The following is a 23,759-nucleotide window of genomic DNA, read 5'->3' as shown; positions in this document are numbered from 1 at the left end:
ACAGACACACACAGACAGACAGACACACAGAAACACACACACACACACACACAGACAGACACAGAAACAAACAAACACTGACAGACAGACACACAGAAACAAACACACACAGAGAGACAGACACACAGAAACAGACAGACACACACAGACAGACACACAGAAACAAACAAACACACACAGACAGACAGAAACAAACACACACAGACAGACAGAAACAAACACAGACAGACAGACAGAAACAAACACACACAGACAGACACACATAAGCAAACACACACAGACAGACAGACACACAGAAACAAACACAGACAGACAGACAGAAACAAACACACACAGACAGACACACATAAGCAAACACACACAGACAGACAGACACACAGAAACAAACACACAGACAGACAGAAACAAACACAGACAGACAGACAGAAACAAACACACACAGACAGACACACATAAGCAAACACACACAGACAGACAGACACACAGAAACAAACACACACAGACAGACACACAGAAACACACACACAGACAGACACACAGAAACAAACACACACAGACAGACAGACAGACACACAGAAACAAACACACACACACACAGAAACAAACACACACAGACACACACAAACAGACAGACACACAGAAACAAACACACACACACACACACACACAGACAGACACACAGAAACAAACACACACAGACAGACAGACACACAGAAACAGACAGACACACACAGACAGACACACAGAAACAAACACACACACACAGACAGACACAAACAGACAGACACACACACAGACACAAACACACAGACAGACAGAAACAAACACACACACACAGACAGACACAAACAGACAGACACACACAGAGACAGACAGACAGACACAAACAGACAGACACACACAGAGACAGACAGACAGACACACAGAAACAAACACACAGACAGACAGACACAGAAACAAACACAGACAGACACACACAGACAGACAGACAGAAACAAACACACACAGACAGACAGACAGACAGAAACAAACACACACACACACACACAGACACACTGTGTGACAGATGGGCAGGTACTTTTCAGAGAAATCAAACGGAGGGTCACGCAGCGACACGTTTACGGCGCCGTGCTGCTTCTTCTTTTTTTTATCCGTCTGCGTGCACAAAGTGTTTGTTTAAAAAAAGCGCCACAAATGAATTTGATGTTCAGTCGCTGAGACGCTCGTAAACAAAGCCGTTACATACCCATAATGCCGCTGGCAGGAGGGCTGCTGCTGCTGTACGCACACAGCATCGACTTTGTTTGTTTTGGGCGGGCTGAGGGACCCCGCCGTCACCTCGGCGTTGGGACGTGAGCGCACGCCTGTGAGCTTCATTAGACTCTCACAGTCCTGATCCTCAGAGGAGGCGGAGACACACATCCATCAGTCACCCACACGCTGGTAATGTGGATGAAGGTCTGAACGCCACGTCTGCCGCCGTGACTGCAGATGTTAAAGACGGAGGTGAGAATTCTGACAGAAGGAAGAAATAAAAAAAAAACCCACACTGAAAGAACAGACAGACCGATGGAGGAGGGGAGGGAGGAGTCATGAACAACCCATCAATTTAACAATCATAATAAAAAAAAACCTGATCGAAGAAAAATTACAGTCATAAAAATAAATGAAGAGTGCTGACCAAACAATTAGTACAGAAAACCAAAATGGATGATTTTGAGATGTTCAATATGATCTCTAAAATTTTAGGAAAAACAAATCTCACACCTACATTTGTCCTATGACAAAACTATATTTGATCTTACTGAAGCTGATAAAAATCTGTCTAAAATATCTATCCGAACTATCCGATAACTGACTTCACTTCAGGTCAGATGATCAAATCAAATCAATTTTATTTATATAGCGCCAAATCACAACAAACAGTTGCCCCAAGGCGCTTTATATTGTAAGGCAAGGCCATACAATAATTACGGAAAAACCCCAAAGGTCAAAACGACCCCCTGTGAGCAAGCACTTGGCGACAGTGGGAAGGAAAAACTCCCTTTTAACAGGAAGAAACCTCCAGCAGAACCAGGCTCAGGGAGGGGCAGTCTTCTGCTGAGACTGGTTGGGGCTGAGGGAAAAAAACAGGAAAAAGACATGCTGTGGAGGGGAGCAGAGATCAATCACTAATGATTAAATGTAGAGTGGTGCATACAGAGCAAGTCTATAGCAGCATAACTAAGGGATGGTTCAGGGTCACCTGATCCAGCCCTAACTATAAGCTTTAACAAAAAGGAAAGTTTTAAGCCTAATCTTAAAAGTAGAGAGGGTGTCTGTCTCCCTGATCCGAATTGGGAGCTGGTTCCAGAGGAGAGGAGCCTGAAAGCTGAAGGCTCTGCCTCCCATTCTACTCTTACAAACCCTAGGAACTACAAGTAAGCCTGCAGTCTGAGAGCGAAGCACTCTATTGGGGTGATATGGTACTACGAGGTCCCTAAGATAAGATGGGACCTGATTATTCAAAACCTTATACATAAGAAGAAGAATTTTAAATTCTATTCTAGAATTAACAGGAAGCCAATGAAGAGAGGCCAATATGGGTGAGATATGCTCTCTCCTTCTAGTCCCTGTTAGTACTCTAGCTGCAGCATTTTGAATTAACTGAAGGCTTTTCAGGGAACTTTTAGGACAACCTGATAATAATGAATTACAATAGTCCAGCTTAGAGGAAATAAATGCATGAATTAGTTTTTCAGCATCACTCTGAGACAAGACCTTTCTAATTTTAGAGATATTGCGCAAATGCAAAAAAGCATGATAAAATAACAGTCAACAATGTAATGTTAAAAAACATGCAAAGTGATAAAAAAATAAATAAAAAAAACCTACGGCCCTATAAATGATCCCTGAGGAACACCGGAGGTGAGGTTCAGACAAACAGCCTAAAAATAAATAAATAAGTACCTCCCCCCATTTTCTTCCACCTTTTCTTCGTTGCGTTGGTTCCAGCATAGACACTGAATGATTCGTCTCACAGCTCGTGGAAACAAAAACTCAAAACAATTAATATCTTTGAACTCAGAAAATTTGTGGCAAACATCAATGCAAAACATTTAAAAATAATGAATTCAAATAAAAAATAACTTTGTTTAGCTGATGTAACATCAGCCTGAAGACATGTCTGCCACCTGCTGGATGGATTATGTAAAATTAAACAGCAGTTCACCAGCTAAGAAGTTAGCAACACGAATAAACTATGTGGCCAAATACAGGAAAAAAACAGAATGGGAACGTAAAACTAGAATTAGAGAATGGATAGAACACTCGGCTGGATACGACAAAATTTTATTAGAACTGGGAAATTTCTGATGTTAACTTGAAACATTGTTTGGAACAGTTTGAAGCCTCAACCTGTGTTTTGAAACATAATTTCAGAATCTGTGTCCACATGAAGATGTCATGTGCTAAATGAGGCCTTAATACGTCAATGGCATCTGGTGTCCAAACTCAATAAAAAAGCTAAAATTGCATTGTTTTGAGCCATAAAAAATATTTAAGTAACAATGAACAAATATGTTGCATTTTACAGAAAGGTTACAGTCAGTGCAGCCTTTTTTGTTTTAACAAATATTTTGCGACTCGCCGCTCTGTCCTCTTCCTGCAAACTTTACCGGCGGTTTTGCCGTTTTGTTTATCCTCAGATGTTCTTAAAGGTGTAACTTCTATGCTTTTACCACGTTTTTCTGTCATCCAACATATTAAAGCTTAAAAGTCATGCAAAACAATGTGAAAATGTTAATATTGTGGAAAATATCTGTGTACTCATACGTCTCAGGACGTCTTTGTTGTTTTTCTGTTGCAAGTTGCATCGTGTCGTCTTGTCCATATTTCAAAAGCTTCAAATTTCAGTTTGGCTTTTCCTCCAGTTTTCCAAATAAAACCACAAACAAGTTTTAAATATTCTGAAGTTTTGTTTTTTGATGCTAATTTATTTTTTTTACTTGTTCGTTTTCCTGCATTTTTGGAACTTTGTGCAGAACTTCATGTTTGACTTTCATTTATTTTTCAACTTCTTATTTTAATGCGAAGTTCAATGTTCACTTGAGAACGTCACAGCGAACCAGATCAGTGTGTTACTATGTCTTGCCATGATGATGTCACGGCGAGACATCTCGCCACACTCCTCTGTCACCTCTAAACGTCACGACAGGCTATGACGCAAATCTTCAATTTTCCAAAAACATAACATGAAACAAATATTTTTCCTCTTTGTGTGATTTATCAGATTGCAACATTAAATCAATTTCACCACCACAGTTTTGTTATCGGCTGGAAATTAATCTGAAACTCAAACAGGTCAAACTGTGACCTTGTCTGTGACCTTCTCCTAATTGTTCAACACAGAAACATAAGAAGAAAAGTGGACTAAATAAAGTGGATTAGATCCCCCTGCTGGAAACACAGCACCAGCGCTAATTAGAAAACTGTACTCACATCAAAGACCTTCTCAACGTAGAGCTCCTCGTTGACCCGGTCCCGTAGGATCTCCTGGTTCTGCCGCACAAAGGCGATGTATTTGTCAGCCAGGTCCATTCCTGGTTTCTGTGAAAGCACCAACACGTGAACACATGGATCTAAACATACTAACATCACGCTCAATTGTTAAAATTTTATCATCTTCAAAGGGCTGAAAATAAATGTGCTCTATATTCTGTTATAGGTTCTGTAGTCTGTTTAATAATCTGTTATAGGTTCTGTAGTCTGTTTAATAATCTGTTATAGGTTCTGTAGTCTGTTTAATAATCTGTTACGTTCTACAGTCTGTTATATAATCTGTTATAGGATCTGTAGTCTGTTAAATAATCTGTTATGTTCTACAGTCTCTTATAATCTGTTATAGGTTCTGTAGTCTTGTATAATCTGTTACGTTCTACAATCTGTTATATAATCTGTTAAAGGTTCTGTAGTCTGTTAAATAATCTGTTACGTTCTACAGTCTGTTATATAATCTGTTATAGGTTCTGTAGTCTGTTTAATAATCTGTTATAGGTTCTGTAGTCTGTTACATAATCTGTTACGTTCTACAGTCTCTTATAATCTGTTATAGGTTCTGTAGTCTTGTATAATCTGTTACGTTCTACAATCTGTTATATAATCTGTTATAGGTTCTGTAGTCTGTTAAATAATGTTACGTTCTGCAGTCTGTTATATAATCTGTTATAGGTTCTGTAGTCTGTTTAATAATCTGTTATAGGTTCTGTAGTCTGTTAAATAATCTGTTACGTTCTACAGTCTGTTATATAATCTGTTATAGGTTCTGTAGTCTGTTTAAATAATCTGTTACGTTCTACAGTCTGTTATATAATCTGTTATAGGTTCTGTAGTCTGTTTAATAATCTGTTATAGGTTCTGTAGTCTGTTAAATAATCTGTTACGTTCTACAGTCTCTTATAATCTGTTATAGGTTCTGTAGTCTTGTATAATCTGTTACGTTCTACAATCTGTTATATAATCTGTTATAGGTTCTGTAGTCTGTTAAATAATCTGTTACGTTCTACAGTCTGTTATATAATCTGTTATAGGTTCTGTAGTCTGTTTAATAATCTGTTATAGGTTCTGTAGTCTGTTAAATAATATGTTACGTTCTAAAGTCTGTTATATAATCTGTTATAGGTTCTGTAGTCTGTTTAATAATCTGTTATAGGTTCTACAGTCTGTTATAGGTTCTGTAGTCTGTTTAATAATCTGTTATAGGTTCTGTAGTCTGTTAAATAATCTGTTACATTCTACAGTCTGTTATATAATCTGTTATAGGTTCTGTAGTCTGTTGTATAATATGTTATATGTTCTGTTTGTTAAATAATCAGTTACATTCTACAGTCAGTTACAAAATCCATTATAGATTCTATAGTCTGTTGTATAATCTGTTATAGGTTCTGTAGTCTGTTGTATAATATATGTTCTGTTTGTTAAATAATCAGTTACATTCTACAGTCAGTTACAAAATCCATTACAGATTCTATAGTCTCTTATAATCTGTTATAGGTTCTGTAGTCTTGTATAATCTGTTACGTTCTACAATCTGTTATATAATCTGTTATAGGTTCTGTAGTCTGTTAAATAATCTGTTACGTTCTACAGTCTGTTATATAATCTGTTATAGGTTCTGTAGTCTGTTTAATAATCTGTTATAGGTTCTGTAGTCTGTTAAATAATCTGTTACGTTCTACAGTCTCTTATAATCTGTTATAGGTTCTGTAGTCTTGTATAATCTGTTACGTTCTACAATCTGTTATATAATCTGTTATAGGTTCTGTAGTCTGTTAAATAATCTGTTACGTTCTACAGTCTGTTATATAATCTGTTATAGGTTCTGTAGTCTGTTTAATAATCTGTTATAGGTTCTGTAGTCTGTTAAATAATCTGTTACGTTCTAAAGTCTGTTATATAATCTGTTATAGGTTCTGTAGTCTGTTTAATAATCTGTTATAGGTTCTACAGTCTGTTATAGGTTCTGTAGTCTGTTTAATAATCTGTTATAGGTTCTGTAGTCTGTTAAATAATCTGTTACATTCTACAGTCTGTTATATAATCTGTTATAGGTTCTGTAGTCTGTTGTATAATATGTTATATGTTCTGTTTGTTAAATAATCAGTTACATTCTACAGTCAGTTACAAAATCCATTATAGATTCTATAGTCTGTTGTATAATCTGTTATAGGTTCTGTAGTCTGTTTAATATCTGTTACTTTCTACAGTCTGTTGTATAATCTGTTATAGGTTCTGTAGTCTGTTGTATAATATATGTTGTGTTTGTTAAATAATCAGTTACATTCTACAGTCAGTTACAAAATCCATTATAGATTCTATAGTCTGTTGTATAATCTGTTATAGGTTCTGTATATATATATATATATATATATATATATATATATATATATATATATATATATATATATATACACTCAACAAAAATATAAACGCAACACTTTTGGTTTTGCTCCCATTTTGCATGAGATGAACTCAAAGATCTAAAACTTTTTCCACATACACAATATCACCATTTCCCTCAAATATTGTTCACAAACCAGTCTAAATCTGTGATAGTGAGCACTTCTCCTTTGCTGAGATAATCCATCCCACCTGATTAGACACCATGATTAGTGCACAGGTGTGCCTTAGACTGCCCACAATAAAAGGCCACTCTGAAAGGTGCAGTTTTGTTTTATTGGGGGGGGGATACCAGTCAGTATCTGGTGTGACCACCATTTGCCTCATGCAGTGCAACACATCTCCTTCACATAGAGTTGATCAGGTTGTCAATTGTGGCCTGTGGAATGTTGGTCCACTCCTCTTCAATGGCTGTGTGAAGTTGCTGGATATTGGCAGGAACTGGTACACGCTGTCGTATACGCCGGTCCAGAGCATCCCAAACATGCTCAATGGTGACATGTCCGGTGAGTATGCCGGCCATGCAAGAACTGGGACATTTTCAGCTTCCAAGAATTGTGTACAGATCCTTGCAACATGGGGCCGTGCATTATCCTGCTGCAACATGAGGTGATGTTCTTGGATGTATGGCACAACAATGGGCCTCAGGATCTCGTCACGGTATCTCTGTGCATTCAAAATGCCATCAATAAAATGCACCTGTGTTCTTCGTCCATAACAGACGCCTGCCCATACCATAACCCCATCGCCACCATGGGCCACTCGATCCACAACATTGACATCAGAAAACCGCTCACCCACACGACACCACACACGCTGTCTGCCATCTGCCCTGAACAGTGTGAACCGGGATTCATCCGTGAAGAGAACACCTCTCCAACGTGCCAAACGCCAGCGAATGTGAGCATTTGCCCACTCAAGTCGGTTACGACGACGAACTGGAGTCAGGTCGAGAGCCCGATGAGGACGACGAGCATGCAGATGAGCTTCCCTGAGACGGTTTCTGACAGTTTGTGCAGAAATTCTTTGGTTATGCAAACCGATTGTTTCAGCAGCTGTCCGAGTGGTTGGTCTCAGACGATCTTGGAGGTGAACATGCTGGATGTGGAGGTCCTGGGCTGGTGTGGTTACACGTGGTCTGTGGTTGTGAGGCTGGTTGGATGTACTGCCAAATTCTCTGAAACGCCTTTGGAGATGGCTTATGGTAGAGAAATGAACATTCAATACACGAGCAACAGCTCTGGTTGACATTCCTGCTGTCAGTATGCCAATTACACGCTCCCTCAAATCTTGCGACATCTGTGGCATTGTGCTGTGTGATAAAACTGCACCTTTCAGAGTGGCCTTTTATTGTGGGCAGTCTAAGGCACACCTGTGCACTAATCATGGTGCCTAATCAGCATCTTGATACGGCACACCTGTGAGGTGGGATGGATTATCTCAGCAAAGGAGAAGTGCTCACTATCACAGATTTAGACTGGTTTGTGAACAATATTTGAGGGAAATGGTGATATTGTGTATGTGGAAAAAGTTTTAGATCTTTGAGTTCATCTCATACAAAATGGGAGCAAAACTAAAAGTGTTGCGTTTATATTTTTGTTGAGCGTATGTGTATATATATATATATATATATATATATATATATATATATATATGAATAAAGTACAGTTTAAAAAGTGAACGTAAACATCGTAAACATTTAGGGCAGTGATTGTGAACAGTGGGCCACAGAATTTCAAATCAAAATCAAATTTATTAATTTATATAGTGCCAATTCATGATGAGATCGTCTCAAGGCACTTCACACAACATAATAAAAAGAGAAAAACTGAATATAAAAATTAAAAACACAATAAAAAGACAAACCCATAAAAGAATACAAGAATAAAAACATCATAACACTAATGATAAAACAAGGAAAATAAATGAGTCTTTAAACGTGATTTAAAAATCTCCACAGTATCCGACTGCCGTATGTGTGCCGGGAGATCGTTCCACAGAGCTGGGGCATGGTAGGAGAAAGCTCTGTGATCGGCAAACTTTTTATTCACCCTGGGAACACATAAAAGTCCTGCGCCCTGAGAACGCAGGGCCTGAGCTGGTACATAGGGCCTTATCAGGTCAGCCAGATAAGGAGGTGCAAGTCCATGAACAATCTTATAAACTAATAACAGTACCTTAAAATCCAATCTTGCAGCGACTGGGAGCCAGTGCGGGGACGCCAAAACGGGTTTAATGTGGTCGAATTTTCTGCTTTGTGTCAAAAATCTGGCAGCAGCATTTTGAACCAGTTGAAGACCCCTAATCCTGTGCTGTGTTAAGGTGCTAAAGGCGGGGGGGGGGGGGGGGGGTATGGGAATAGGCCTGTGGGTGAGTGTGTGTGTGTGTGTGTACACGGGTGTTTGCAGTACGTATGGCCCAGGGGATGAAGCTGTTTGTCAGCCTGTTGGTGTTGGACTTTGTTGACCTGCAGCGATTCTCAGATGGCAACAGGTCAAACGGGGTGGGCAGGGTGTGTGGGCATCCTCTGATGGACTTTGTTCTCCTCAGGCAGCAGGATATGGTGATGGTTTCCAGGCTGGGCAGAGGGCAGCCGATGATGTTTAGGACAGTGTTTATGACCCTCTGCACTGCCTTCCTGTCTTTGGCTGTGAAGCCAGTGTACCACTCACGCAGACAGTACAACAGTACACTCTCCACCGAGGAGTGATAGAAGGCCAGCAGCAGCTTTGTGTCAAGGATGTTCTTCCTGAGGACACGCAGGAAGTGTAGCTGCTGCTGAGCTTTCTTAACCAGAGCCCTGATGTTGGAGGTCCAGGTGTGGTCTGCGTAGATGTGGGTGCCCAGAAACCTGAAGGTGGTGATAGTTTCCACCTGTTCTCCAATTATGAGGGCGGGGGAAGGGGTCCTGTCTGTTCTTCCTGAAGTCCATGATGAGTTCTTTTGTCTCATGAATGTTCAGGGTCAGGTTGTTCTCTGAGCACCAGAGTGACAGTTCCTCCAGCTCATCCCTGTACGCCGTGTTGTCCCTGTCACAGATGAGTTCTATCACTGTGGTATCCTCGGCATATTTTATAATGCGTTTGGTTGGGTGGGTTGGAGAGCAGTCGTAGGTGTACAGGGCATACAGCAGAGGGCTCAGAATGCAGGTGCTTTATGTTGTAAGGCAAAAGCCATACAATAATTACAGAAAAACCCCAACAGTCAAAACGACCCACTGTGAGCAAGCACTTGGCGACAGTGGGAAGGAAAAACTCCCTTTTAACAGGAAGAAACCTCCAGCAGAACCAGGCTCAGGGAGGGGCAGTCTTCTGCTGGGACTGGTTGGGGCTGAGGGAGAGAATCAGGAAAAAGACATGCTGTGGAAGAGAGCAGAGATCAATCATCCATCCATCCATTTTCTTCCACTTTATCCAGAGTCGGGTCGCGGGGGCAGCAGCTCAAGCAAAGCCGCCCAGACCTCCCGATCCACACACACCTCCCCCAGCTCCTCCGGGGGAACCCCAAGGCGTTCCCAAGCCAGCCGAGAGATGTAGTCCCTCCAGCGTGTCCTGGGTCTTCCCCGGGGCCTCCTCCCAGTGGGACGTGCCCGGAACACCTCTCCAGCGAGGTGTCCAGGGGGCATCCGGAAAAGATGCCCGAGCCACCTCAACTGACTCCTTTGGACGTGGAGGAGCAGCGGCTCGACTCCGAGCTCCTCCCGAGTGACCGAGCTCCTTACCCTATCTCTAAGGGAGCGCCCTGGCCTCAGTGCATCATGGGAACCCCCCAGCAGTCTAAGTCTAAAGCAGCATAACTAAGGGATGATTCAGGGTCACCTGATCCAGCCCTAACTATAAGCTTTAGCAAAAAGGAAAGTTAAAAGTAGAGAGGGTGCCTGTCTCCCTGATCCGAATTGGGAGCTGGTTCCAGAGTGACATCTTTCTGGGAAAAGGCATTTAGTGACCTGTACAATAAGGTGAATAGTAAGGGAGGAGAAAAGGACTTGTAGCGATTGGCCAAAGGGACAGAGATGGAAAGGATGTGCAGCAGGTTAGAGTGGTAAAAGATGCAAATGGTTAATGTGCTGACAAGTGAGGAGAGTTTTTGGGACTTCCAAATTGGAAGTCCCAAAAACCAGTTTTATTTGTTATTATCTATCGTCCACCTGGTCGTTACTGTGAGTTTCTCTGTGAATTTTCAGACCTTTTGTCTGACTTAGTGCTTAGCTCAGATAAGATAATTATAGTGGGCGATTTTAACATCCACACAGATGCTGAGAATGACAGCCTCAACACTGCATTTAATCTATTATTAGACTCTATTGGCTTTGCTCAAAATGTAAATGAGTCCACCCACCACTTTAATCATATCTTAGATCTTGTTCTCACTTATGGTATGGAAATAGAAGACTTAACAGTATTCCCTGAAAACTCCCTTCTGTCTGATCATTTCTTAATAACATTTACATTTACTCTGATGGACTACCCAGCAGTGGGGAATAAGTTTCATTACACTAGAAGTCTTTCAGAAAGCGCTGTAACTAGGTTTAAGGATATGATTCCTTCTTTATGTTCTCTAATGCCATATACCAACACAGTGCAGAGTAGCTACCTAAACTCTGTAAGTGAGATAGAGTATCTCGTCAATAGTTTTACATCCTCATGAAGACAACTTTGGATGCTGTAGCTCCTCTGAAAAAGAGAGCTTTAAATCAGAAGTGCCTGACTCTGTGGTATAACTCACAAACTCGTAGCTTAAAGCAGATAACCTGTAAGTTGGAGAGGAAATGGCGTCTCACTAATTTAGAAGATCTTCACTTAGCCTGGAAAAAGAGTCTGTTGCTCTATAAAAAAGCCCTCCGTAAAGCTAGGACATCTTACTACTCATCACTAATTGAAGAAAATAAGAACAACCCCAGGTTTCTTTTCAGCACTGTAGCCAGGCTGACAAGAGTTAGAGCTCTATTGAGCTGAGTATTCCATTAACTTTAACTAGTAATGACTTCATGACTTTCTTTGCTAACAAAATTTTAACTATTAGAGAAAAAATTACTCATAACCATCCCAAAGACGTATCGTTATCTTTGGCTGCTTTCAGTGATGCCGGTATTTGGTTAGACTCTTTCTCTCCAATTGTTCTGTCTGAGTTATTTTCATTAGTTACTTCATCCAAACCATCAACATGTCTATTAGACCCCATTCCTACCAGGCTGCTCAAGGAAGCCCTACCATTATTTAATGCTTCGATCTTAAATATGATCAATCTATCTTTGTTAGTGGCTATGTACCACAGGCTTTTAAGGTGGCAGTAATTAAACCATTACTTAAAAAGCCATCACTTGACCCAGCTATCTTAGCTAATTATAGGCCAATCTCCAACCTTCCTTTTCTCTCAAAAATTCTTGAAAGGGTAGTTGTAAAACAGCTAACTGATCATCTGCAGAGGAATGGTCTATTTGAAGAGTTTCAGTCAGGTTTTAGAATTCATCATAGTACAGAAACAGCATTAGTGAAGGTTACAAATGATCTTCTTATGGCCTCGGACAGTGGACTCATCTCTGTGCTTGTTCTGTTAGACCTCAGTGCTGCTTTTGATACTGTTGACCATAAAATTTTATTACAGAGATTAGAGCATGCCATAGGTATTAAAGGCACTGCGCTGCGGTGGTTTGAATCATATTTGTCTAATAGATTACAATTTGTTCATGTAAATGGGGAATCTTCTTCACAGACTAAAGTTAATTATGGAGTTCCACAAGGTTCTGTGCTAGGACCAATTTTATTCACTTTATACGTTTCCCTTAGGCAGTATTATTATTGCTTAAATTTTCATTGTTACGCAGATGATACCCAGCTTTATCTATCCATGAAGCCAGAGGACACACACCAATTAGCTAAACTGCAGGATTGTCTTACAGACATAAAGACATGGATGACCTCTAATTTCCTGCTTTTAAACTCAGATAAAACTGAAGTTATTGTACTTGGCCCCACAAATCTTAGAAACATGGTGTCTAACCAGATCCTTACTCTGGATGGCATTACCCTGACCTCTAGTAATACTGTAAGAAATCTTGGAGTCATTTTTGATCAGGATATGTCATTCAAAGCGCATATTAAACAAATATGTAGGACTGCTTTTTTGCATTTACGCAATATCTCTAAAATTAGAAAAGTCTTGTCTCAGAGTGATGCTGAAAAACTAATTCATGCATTTATTTCCTCTAGGCTGGACTATTGTAATTCATTATTATCAGGTTGTCCTAAAAGTTCCCTAAAAAGCCTTCAGTTAGACACAGCATTGGACACAGCAGCAGCAGTGCTAACCACTAAGCACAGTGGCTTAGTGGTTAGCACTGCTGCCTCACAGCAAGAAGGTTGTGGGATCGCTTCCCACCCTTCTGTGTGGAGTTTGCATCTTCTCCTGTGTTTGTGTAGGTTTCCTCCAGGCACTCTGGTTTCCTTCCACAAGCATGCTTATGTGCGAGTGAATGAATAATAATGCAATTTGTAAGCACTTTGGCTATCTTGTGATAATAAGGCACTCTATAAATCCAAGTTATTATTATTATTATTATTATCATCAGGCATATGCATCCATTAACACAAGGAACATTTTCTTCTTGGACTCTACAAACTTGAGCTTTATTCTCTCCCATGGACCTGAAGCCCATTTCCACGTGTGCACTGGTGCTGTAGCTGGAACACTATGCTGATGTTTGCAGACATCACACTGGTTTACCTCCGTTTCATTATCCTGATCCAATGAAGGCCACCACATTAAGCACCTAGCCAAGGATTTCATGTTCCCCGTGCCCCAGAGGCCGTCACATAGCTCTGAAAGTAACCTGTTTCTCAGACTCTCTGGAATGACGACTCTGAATCCCCAAAGCATTCAATCATCTTCCATAGTCAGATCAACTTTTCGTCTCACATACGGCTGAAAAGCTTCATCAGACACCTTTTGACCAATCTGACAAAACATATTGTTTCACTCTTGCCAGCGTGAGATCTCTCTCAATTTCCTGCACAATCTGCTGAGCTGTGATAGGCAAACTGTCTAAAAAATTTGAAAAACTGGGTTTGACATTGGAAAATCTTCATCTGTTATTAGCAGTCTGGCTAATGCATCTGCATTCCTACACTGGGGGAAATACGTATTTGATCCCCTGACAGTTTTGCAGGTTTTCCCACCTACAAAGAATGGAGAGGTCTGTAATTTTTATTGTAGGTTCACTTCAACTGTGAGAGACAGAATCTTAAAAAAAAATCCAGAAAATCACATTGTATGATTTTTAAATAATTTACATTTTATTTTATCTTATATTTTGTCTTATTTTGGCAAATATTTTATATTTTATCTTAGCATTTTTATTGCTCTCTGTTTAATGTTGCACCATTATATCGAAGCAAATTCCTAGTCTGTGAATCCTGTTCATTGGCAATGGCAGTAAACTTCTGATTCTGATTATGATTATTGCATGAAATAAGTATTTGAACACCTACCAACCAGCAAGAATTCTGTCTCTCACAGACCTGTTCATTTTTCTTTAAGAAGCCCTCTTATTCTGCACTCTTTACCTGTATTAACTGCACCTGTTTGAACTTGTTACCTGTATAAAGGACACCTGTTCACACACTCAATCACACTCCAACCTGTCCACCATAGCAAAGACCAAAGAGCTGTCTAAGGACACCAGGGACAAAACTGAAGACCTGCACAAGGCTGGGATGGACTACAGGACAACAGGCAAGCAGCTTGGTAGAAGACAACAACTTATTATGATTATTTATTAGAAAGTGGAAGAAACACAAGATGACTGTGGGGTAAGGATGATTCTGAGAAAGCTCAGAAGTACACAGGAGGACCTGGTCAATGACCTGAAGAGAGCTGGGACCACAGTCACAAAGATTACATTAGTAACACATGATGCTGTCATGGTTTAAAATCCTGCAGGGCAGCAAGGTCCCCCTGCTCAAGCCAGCACATGTCCAGGCCAGTTTGAAGTTCACCAGTGACCATCTGGATGATCCAGAGAAGACATGGGAGAAGGTCATGTGGTCAGATGAGACCAGAATAGAGCTTTTTGGAATCAACTCCACTTGCCGTGTTCAGAGGATGAGAACAACCCCAAGAAAACCATCCCAACCGTGAAGCATGGGGGTGGAAACATCATACTGTGATGATGATACTCAGCTTTATCTATCTAGGCTGGACTATTGTAATTCATTATTATCAGGTTGTCCTAAAAGTTCCCTAAAAAGCCTTCAGTTAATTCAAAATGCTGCAGCTAGAGTACTGACGGGGACTAGAAGGAGAGAGCATATCTCACCCATATTGGCCTCTCTTCATTGGCTTCCTGTTAATTCTAGAATAGAATTTAAAATTCTTCTTCTTACTTATAAGGTTTTGAATAATCAGGTCCCATCTTATCTTAGGGACCTCATAGTACCATATCACCCCAATAGAGCGCTTCACTCTCAGACTGCAGGCTTACTTGTAGTTCCTAGGGTTTGTAAGAGTAGAATGGAAGGCAGAGCCTTCAGCTTTCAGGCTCCTCTCCTGTGGAACCAGCTCCCACTTCAGATCAGGGAGACAGACACCCTCTCTACTTTTAAGATTAGGCTTAAAACTTTCCTTTTTGCTAAAGCTTATAGTTAGGGCTGGATCAGGTGACCCGGAACCATCCCTTAGTTATGCTGCTATAGACGTAGACTGCTGGGGGGTTCCCATGATGCACTGTTTCTTTCTCTTTTTGCTCTGTATGCACCACTCTGCATTTAATCATTAGTGATCGATCTCTGCTCCCCTCCACAGCATGTCTTTTTCCTGGTTCTCTCCCTCAGCCCCAACCAGTCCCAGCAGAAGACTGCCCCTCCCTGAGCCTGGTTCTGCTGGAGGTTTCTTCCTGTTAAAAGGGAGTTTTTCCTTCCCACTGTAGCCAAGTGCTTGCTCACAGGGGGGTCGTTTTGACAGTTGGGGTTTTACATAATTATTGTATGGCCTTGCCTTACAATATAAAGCGCCTTGGGGCAACTGTTTGTTGTGATTTGGCGCTATATAAAAAAAAAAATTGATTGATTGATTGATTGATTGAAGGTGGAGGGAATATTTAGAGGAGCTGATGAATGAAGAAAATGAGAGAGAGAAAAGGCTGGATGATGTGGTGAGAGTAAATCAGGAAGTACAAGAGATTAGCAAGGATGAAGTGAGAGCAGCTATGAAGAGGATGAAGAGTGGAAAGACAGTTGGTCCAGATGACATTCCAGTGGAGGCATGGGAATGTCTAGGCGAGATGGCAGTGGAGTTTCTAACCAGATTGTTTAATAAAATCTTGAGAAGTGAGAGGATGCCTGAAGAGTGGAGTCAAAGTGTGCTGGTTCCTATTTTTAAGAACAAGGGTGATGTGCAGAGCTGCAGTAACTACAGAGGCATAAAGTTGATCAGCCACAGCATGAAGTTATGGAAAGGAGTAGTACAAGCTAGGCTTCGAAAACAGGCAAAAATCTGTGAGCAGCAATATGGTTTCATCCTGAGAAAGAGCACTACAGATGCAATGTTTGCTCTGAGGATACTGATGGAGAAGTATAGAGAAGAACAGAAGGAGTTACATTGTGTGTTTGTGGATTTAGAGAAAGCTTATGACAGGGTGCCAAGAGAAGAGTTGTGATATATTGAGGGAGCCTGGAGTGGCAGAGAAGTATGTGAGGGTAGTGCAGGATATGTACAAGGATAGTGTGACAGCTGTGAGATGCGCAGCAGGAATAATTGGCTCAGTCAAGGTGGAGGTGGAATTACACCAAGGATCAGCCGGAGTCTGAGGTAACATATCCCGGAAGGACTCCTTCTGCAGTCGTGAACATAGTGTTCGTTATGGACAGTCTGTGACTAGCACAGAAGTCCAATAACAAACGACCGCTCGGGTTTAGATCAGGGAGGCCGTTCCTCCCAATCACACCTCTCCAGGTGTCTGTCATTGGCCATATGTGCGTTGAAGTCCCCCAGCAGAACAATGGAGTCCCCCACCCAGAGCACCATATAGGACTCCATTCAGGGACTCCAAGAAGGTTGAATACTCCAAACTGCTGTTTGGTGCATACGCATAAACAACAGAGTTCACCCCAACTCCCCCCATTACCCGAAGGCACAGGGAGGCGACCCTCTCCAATGTAGCGGTGCTCAGCCGGGGACTCGAGAGTATCCCCACACCCACTTGGTGCCTCACCCCCTTGGCAACTCCAGAGAAGAATAAGGTAAAACCCCTATCAAGTAGAGTGGTTCTAGAGCCGAGGCTGTGTGTGGAGGCAAGACCCAGCAGATCTAACTGGTAGCACTCTACCCCCACCCCCCACACTCTTCAGGTTTACTCAGTGGCTGTAAATTCAGCTAAAGGTCAAACATCAGGATGGATGGTCAGTCATCAGGATCTAAGGTCAGGCTCACAGGTCAACCATTAAGATCAAAGATCTGGATCCTGGATCAAAGAGTTGGATTAAAGATGGGTTCCTTCAAAGGTCAACAATCAGGATGTAAGGTCAAGATGGCTGATACGGATCAAAGACCAGGAATCAGGATCAAAGCTTGGTGAACAGGAGCAAAAACAGATGCATCTTTTAGTGATTTTGTTTTGTGAGAAGGAACGATGAGATTAAAAAGCTGTAAATGCTTCAGTGTCCCAAATGTTTCTAGAATGTGTTTCAGGAACCACTGTTTTTTATTTTCTATATTGTTATACCTTTTCCTGATGTTCGATGGCGCCAACAGTTCTCACACTTTTATTACCTTATTACACCACAAATGTAACATTAATGTGTTCACTGAAACCACATAATTTTAAATGTTCTTCACAGAAAATGACCAAAGTCCAATGACTCAGAGGCTGAAAACCTGACTACCAACATCTCTTTTCTCTCAAACATAAAACGGGTTAAACGTGTTTTCTGCTGAAATCACACCGTCGTCTGTTTGACATATTTGCACATTTTCAACAGCTCATCAAAAATATTCTCATTTTGTTTGTTGGTGTTAATATAAAAACAGTGATTTTAGATTTTATGTTTTTCAAGTGATAAAACTTTTAATTCGAAACTAAGTACCTAATTATAAATTTAATTTAATTTGTTTCTTTAATGTATAATCTTTGTTTGTAATCTGGAGAAGTTCATATTTCTGTATGAATAATTTGTATGAATACAACTAAAGAATAAATAAAACCTAGTTGTCAATTTCATGTTTGGCGTTTGCGCTGAACCCAGTTTTTTTTTTTATTTTGGACTGGTTCTGATTCCTGAACGTGTGACTCATTGAAATGGTTTTAACTGGCTGAAGCATGGCGCTGGATTCTAGGCAGCGCACAGCGTGATGAGGAAAACAATCTGCCACCACGTTGGGAGGGACATGAGGCAGCGGGTCAGGAAGTGAGGAAAGCTTCACTTCCTACTGTCAGGACACTTTACAGCTGGAATGCTCATCGGACCCTTCTGGGAGTCGACCCATGTCACCTCCAGGGGTTCTATTTGGACACCAGCAACAATAAAAAAACATATGAAACAATCAGGAACCACGTCAGAGTCCAGATCCAGAGTTCTGACAAAATGAAGCAGATCAGGAGGAACGGCGTCTTCTTTAATTTCAACAAGCCGTCGCGTCGCGCAGAACCAATAATTAAATTAGTCCATAGCATCACTAATGAGGGCGTTTTGCTAAGTAGCCTAGCTCGAGACTCACTATCCACTAGGCTATGCTAGCTCACTGGTAAACCAGGAAGTGTTTGAATATAATCTGATAAAAATAAAGACATTTGACGCGTGTTGGGATTGATCTGATAAGGACTTTGAAATGCAACTCTTTGCTTAGATGGGAACGTGGCAGAGGTGTTCCTGACTCTAACAGGAAGTGACAGACCTGACATCAGTCGCCTCTAATCCAGACTGACGAGAAAACCTGCAGCTAGCTGAGGTTAAAGTGGGGTCACGTGACCACAGGCGCTCCGACCACAAACACACCAGGGCGGGGCCAGATGACTGACAGGCCTGTCAGAGTGACGGCAAATACAGTAGTGTTCAGAATAATAGTAGTGCTATGTGACTAAAAAGATTAATCCAGGTTTTGAGTATATTTCTTATTGTTACATGGGAAACAAGGTACCAGTAGATTCAGTAGATTCTCACAAATCCAACAAGACCAAGCATTCATGATATGCACACTCTTAAGGCTATGAAATTGGGCTATTAGTAAAAAAAAGTAGAAAAGGGGGTGTTCACAATAATAGTAGTGTGGCATTCAGTCAGTGAGTTTGTCAATTTTGTGGAACAAACAGGTGTGAATCAGGTGTCCCCTATTTAAGGATGAAGCCAGCACCTGTTGAACATGCTTTTCTCTTTGAAAGCCTGAGGAAAATGGGATGTTCAAGACATTGTTCAGAAGAACAGCGTAGTTTGATTAAAAAGTTGATTGGAGAGGGGAAAACTTATACGCAGGTGCAAAAAAATTATAGGCTGTTCATCTACAATGATCTCCAATGCTTTAAAATGGACAAAAAAAACAGAGACGCGTGGAAGAAAACGGAAAACAGCCATCAAAATGTATAGAAGAATAACCAGAATGGCAAAGGCTCACCCATTGATCAGCTCCAGGATGATCAACATTTCAACAAGACAATGACCCCAAGCACACTAGTAAACGGGCAAAATCTTGGTTCCAAACCAACAAAATTAATGCCTCGCAGATGTGAAGAAATCATGAATTCAAGAACTATGAATTCAAGCCACAGTTCACAGTGAAGACAGTGAAGCATGGTGGTGCAAGCATCATGATATGGGCATGTTCCTCCTATGGTGTTGGGCCTATATATCACATACCAGGTATCATGGATCAGTTTGGATATGTCAAAATACTTGAAGAGGTCATGTTGCCTTATGCTGAAGAGGACATGCCCTTGAAATGGGTGTTTCAACAAGACAATGACCCCAAGCACACTAGTAAACCAGCAAAATCTTGGTTCCAAACCAACAAAATTAATGCATCACAGATGTGAAGAAATCATGAAAAACTGTGGTTATACAACTAAATACTAGTTTAGTGATTCACAGGATTGATAAAAAAGCAGTTTGAACATAATTGAGTTTGTAGCGTTAACAGCAGATGCTACTATTATTGTGAACACCCCCTTTTCTACTTTTTTTTTTTACTAATAGCCCAATTTCATAGCCTTAAGAGTGTGCATATCATGAATGCTTGGTCTTGTTGGATTTGTGAGAATCTACTGAATCTACTGGTACCTTGTTTCCCATGTAACAATAAGAAATATACTCAAAACCTGGATTCATCTTTTTAGTCACATAGTACTACTATTATTCTGAACACTACTGTACATTAGGGTTATGACAAATCTCAAATTTATTAGCCTGGGGTTATAAATGATGAACATTTACCTAAAACTCACATAAATTACTTTCATTTTGCCAGACCTTGAAAAAACCTCCCGCACCTAAGACAGTTTCATATTTCACATTAAAACACCTCGCGGCTCAAACACTCTTTATTATAACATGTCAGTTTTACATACAATACACATGAGGAATACATGAAAATGAGTACATTTAGCATTTGTAGTGTTTTTAATAGTGTTTCAGATTTGTGTATTAGTGTTAATAAATTTGCTGCTAAGATATTTGTCTGTTTTGCAAGTAGAACAAACCTCCTCCATCAACCTTACAGCTCTCTCAGCTACTATGAGTAGAGAAGCATTTCAGAGATTTGGGACACTTAGGTTTGGATATTGATGACAGCAGGACTTCATAATCTGTCTCTGAATAGTGTTGGTTAGAAAACCAGGCCCGTGACCATATAGTTGCAATGAAATCGAAAGTTGCCCTCAGCTGTTCTCGCCACTTTGCAGAAGGAAAAATGCAATAAGTGCTAAAATTCCTCATGAGTTCCACCTGGCACTGTGAAGTGATGGCAGCTTGTGCCATTTGATGTGAGGCCATTCTTCCTCCATTTTGTAAAACGTATATGCTTCACAAAGCTCAAAAAGGAATTTAAAATCATGTCTCCAGCCAAGGTTTTCATGCTCTGGTATCACTTCTGTGCCCATATGTGCATTTTGCAAATCATCATACTGTTCCAAAATCTCATCAATAAACTTGTAGTTAATGTTAGGTGACCGTGACCGTATAGGAAAAAAGAAGTCCAACACATGTCGCAGAACAAGATCAAGAATGTGGTGCTGGCAGCCGATGTATTGAGGTTCATCGAATCCCTTGTCTCTAAATGTTTTCTGAAGTCTGGCTACAACAGAATTTTTGCGACCAGTACTGACTGCTGTTGTGTCAGAGATGATCATCTGAATACTGTTCCACACATTGGGCCTCATGTATCAACGTGCGTACGGCGATATTTGAGCGTATATGGGGTGTACGCCAAAAAGGCTGCGCTACTTGGCATTTATCAATGTGGTCGTTGGCGTACGCTGCGCTGCAAATATACACCAGGTCGAGAGGTGGTGTAAATTATACACCAAAATGAACCAGCGCTGGAATCCACATAAAAATGAAGATGATCAACATGATAAACAGTGCCATCATACAAATCACTGCATATGTTACATAAATAACACTTTCCTGATTATACTACATAATAATCAATACAAATCCCGCTTTTGCGGGATTGCTGGTCTATCGAGCACGATCCGTGGCCACAGCGCTGACCGCAAAGAAAGCGCTGCTCACCTTTTTCTCCAGACTTCGAGCCTGGAGCCAGAGCAGCACTGAGCTTAACTTCATGTGGTGTGATCGTTTTAGACTATGAAATTGATAATAACAACTGTAGTGTTGTCATTCTCTTCGCCCGTGCTGCAATCAGGTTTTGGTTTCTCCATTCGTTTGTTACAATAAAATAAATAAAGAAATACATCTTAAGAATAAAGAAATCTGAAAAAGGCGTGTCTTATTAATTGAGCGAGCAAATATTCACATGTCAAGAATTATTGACATGTGAAAAGAGAATACAGTGGTCCCTCGCTATAACGCGGTTCACCTTTCACGGCCTCGTCATTTCGCGGAGTTTTAAGTCCAATTTTGCATGCTTTTTTTTTTTTTTTTTTTTACAGTGTTCCGCGTGTCTGTTTATAAGAATCTTCTCGCCCAGAAGAAAAAAGGGCGCCAACAACTACTCATAACTGTTTGTCACTCGGAAACAGACACCTGCAGCCAGGTGTGAGTGGAAAAAGGCGCGGCGTCAGGACACAGAGGCGCAATCTGTGAAATACTGGTCAGTCACTATTAATCATTTCTTATGTGTCCAACCTCGTACGTCGATCGCTAAAATTAAATTCGTTAGTTCTAAAAGCCATCATAATTATTTATAGGAAAACGTTCTATTTTTATTTCTCAAACAAATGTTTGGGCCTGAAAACAGTTTGGTCTTATTTTTCTACTAAGGTTTGAACTTTGAGAGTGTTTACACACGAGAGAAAAGTGAGAAAATGTTCATGCCTGATTGAGAAAGTGTATAAAGTGGTTTTTACAGCTTTAAAACGTCTATAATAATTGTAAAAAATAACGCTGACTACGTCGCGGTTTCGCGTATTACGGGCTATTTTTAGACCGTAACTCCCACGATAAACGAGGAACCACTGTAACACTTTTTTGATTATACTACAAAACAACTGATGCGACGGCCGCTTTTGACGCTCTATTGGCACGCGTCGTGATTGGTGGAGTTCTTTTTCTTTGCCGTCTTCCTGGCTTCCATGTCGTAAAATGAGGGTGTGTCTGAAGCGGAGTCTGAATATTTATGGGCGTGTTTATTATAATTACGATTGTTTTCACCCGCCGCATTTATCAAGGTCGCGTCAGGTGTACGCCAGAAATGGGCAGGTGCGCACTGCTTGATACATGTCACGGCAACTTTGGTGTACTTCAAATTTACACCGTAAATTTACGCCACAAGTGCGCAACTTTGATACATGAGGCCCATTGTACTCATCAAGCAGGTCCTATCTTGGTATATAGATGTCTGCTGTTGTGGGCTGGGGTGTTTGGCTGGCTTGGTTTTTGTTTTCTGTTTCTCCCACCAGGTGGTATGCATTCAGGACTGAGTGGCTGAGCATCAGGACCTCACCCTGAACACCTGAGGCTTGTTTTCACGTGCAGGTCATCAGGACTCACAGCTGTGGTGTATTTTGTCTTAATCAGAGATTGCTGCATTTAAACCTTGAATGCACAGTGTGTGATTGCCAGAGACTCGACCTTGTGAGCAGACGTGTGAGATCGACGTCAGGAGAACAATCTCACCATCACGGATGCAGAGACCGCTCCAGGTTTGACGCCACAGTCTGTGAAGGAGGATTGGGTGAGGTCTCACGCTCTTCAGCACACTTCCTGAGGTAATTTGTTTTTGGTGACTTTTATGAAGTAATGACAGTGGATTTGGTGTCCCTCACACCTTGTGTTAGTGAGCTGTCACGTTATGCTAACTGTCTAATCAGCTTCTGCTGCAGTGGAGATTTGAACTGAGTTGTTCCGTGCCTGCAGGGTAAGAAGATGATGTATAGATTTAAGCCAGGAAGTGTTTGCTGATTGCGTGTACCTTTGAGTTGTGTCTCTCTGTGTGGAGTTGGACTCACCTCATGTTTTCTTTCTTCACAGACTTGGTTTGTCGCGGCCACCTGCGGGGTGTCGGCGGGGTCCCTGGGTCTGAACTGCTGTGGCTCCGGACCGTTTGCGCTGTTAAGAGCGCGCCGTGTTTCCACCTCACCAGACCGCGGACTGTTTAGTTGTTTAGCATCACTCACTGTTATGTTTATTAAATTCTGTTATCCTTTGAACCGTGCTCTG

General features: G+C 41.0%; 1 protein-coding gene across 1 annotated transcript in view; it reads right to left on the bottom strand.

Moving 5' to 3' along the window:
* Nucleotides 1–23,759, bottom strand: part of LOC117505999 (calcium-dependent secretion activator 2-like) — a gene marked incomplete at its 5' end in the record, with an annotated part of 155,959 nt that overhangs the window by 20,218 nt on the left and 111,982 nt on the right. The window contains one exon of the mRNA XM_034165543.1: nt 4,480–4,587. Within this exon, the coding sequence (XP_034021434.1) occupies nt 4,480–4,587 (108 nt within the window). The remainder of the gene's footprint in view (nt 1–4,479; nt 4,588–23,759) is intronic.

This window comes from Thalassophryne amazonica, unplaced genomic scaffold (genome assembly GCF_902500255.1).
Source record: "Thalassophryne amazonica unplaced genomic scaffold, fThaAma1.1, whole genome shotgun sequence".
Lineage (NCBI taxonomy): Eukaryota > Metazoa > Chordata > Actinopteri > Batrachoidiformes > Batrachoididae > Thalassophryne > Thalassophryne amazonica.
Note: the sequence above shows the minus strand (reverse complement) of the source record. Positions and strands in the feature narration are given on the sequence as shown.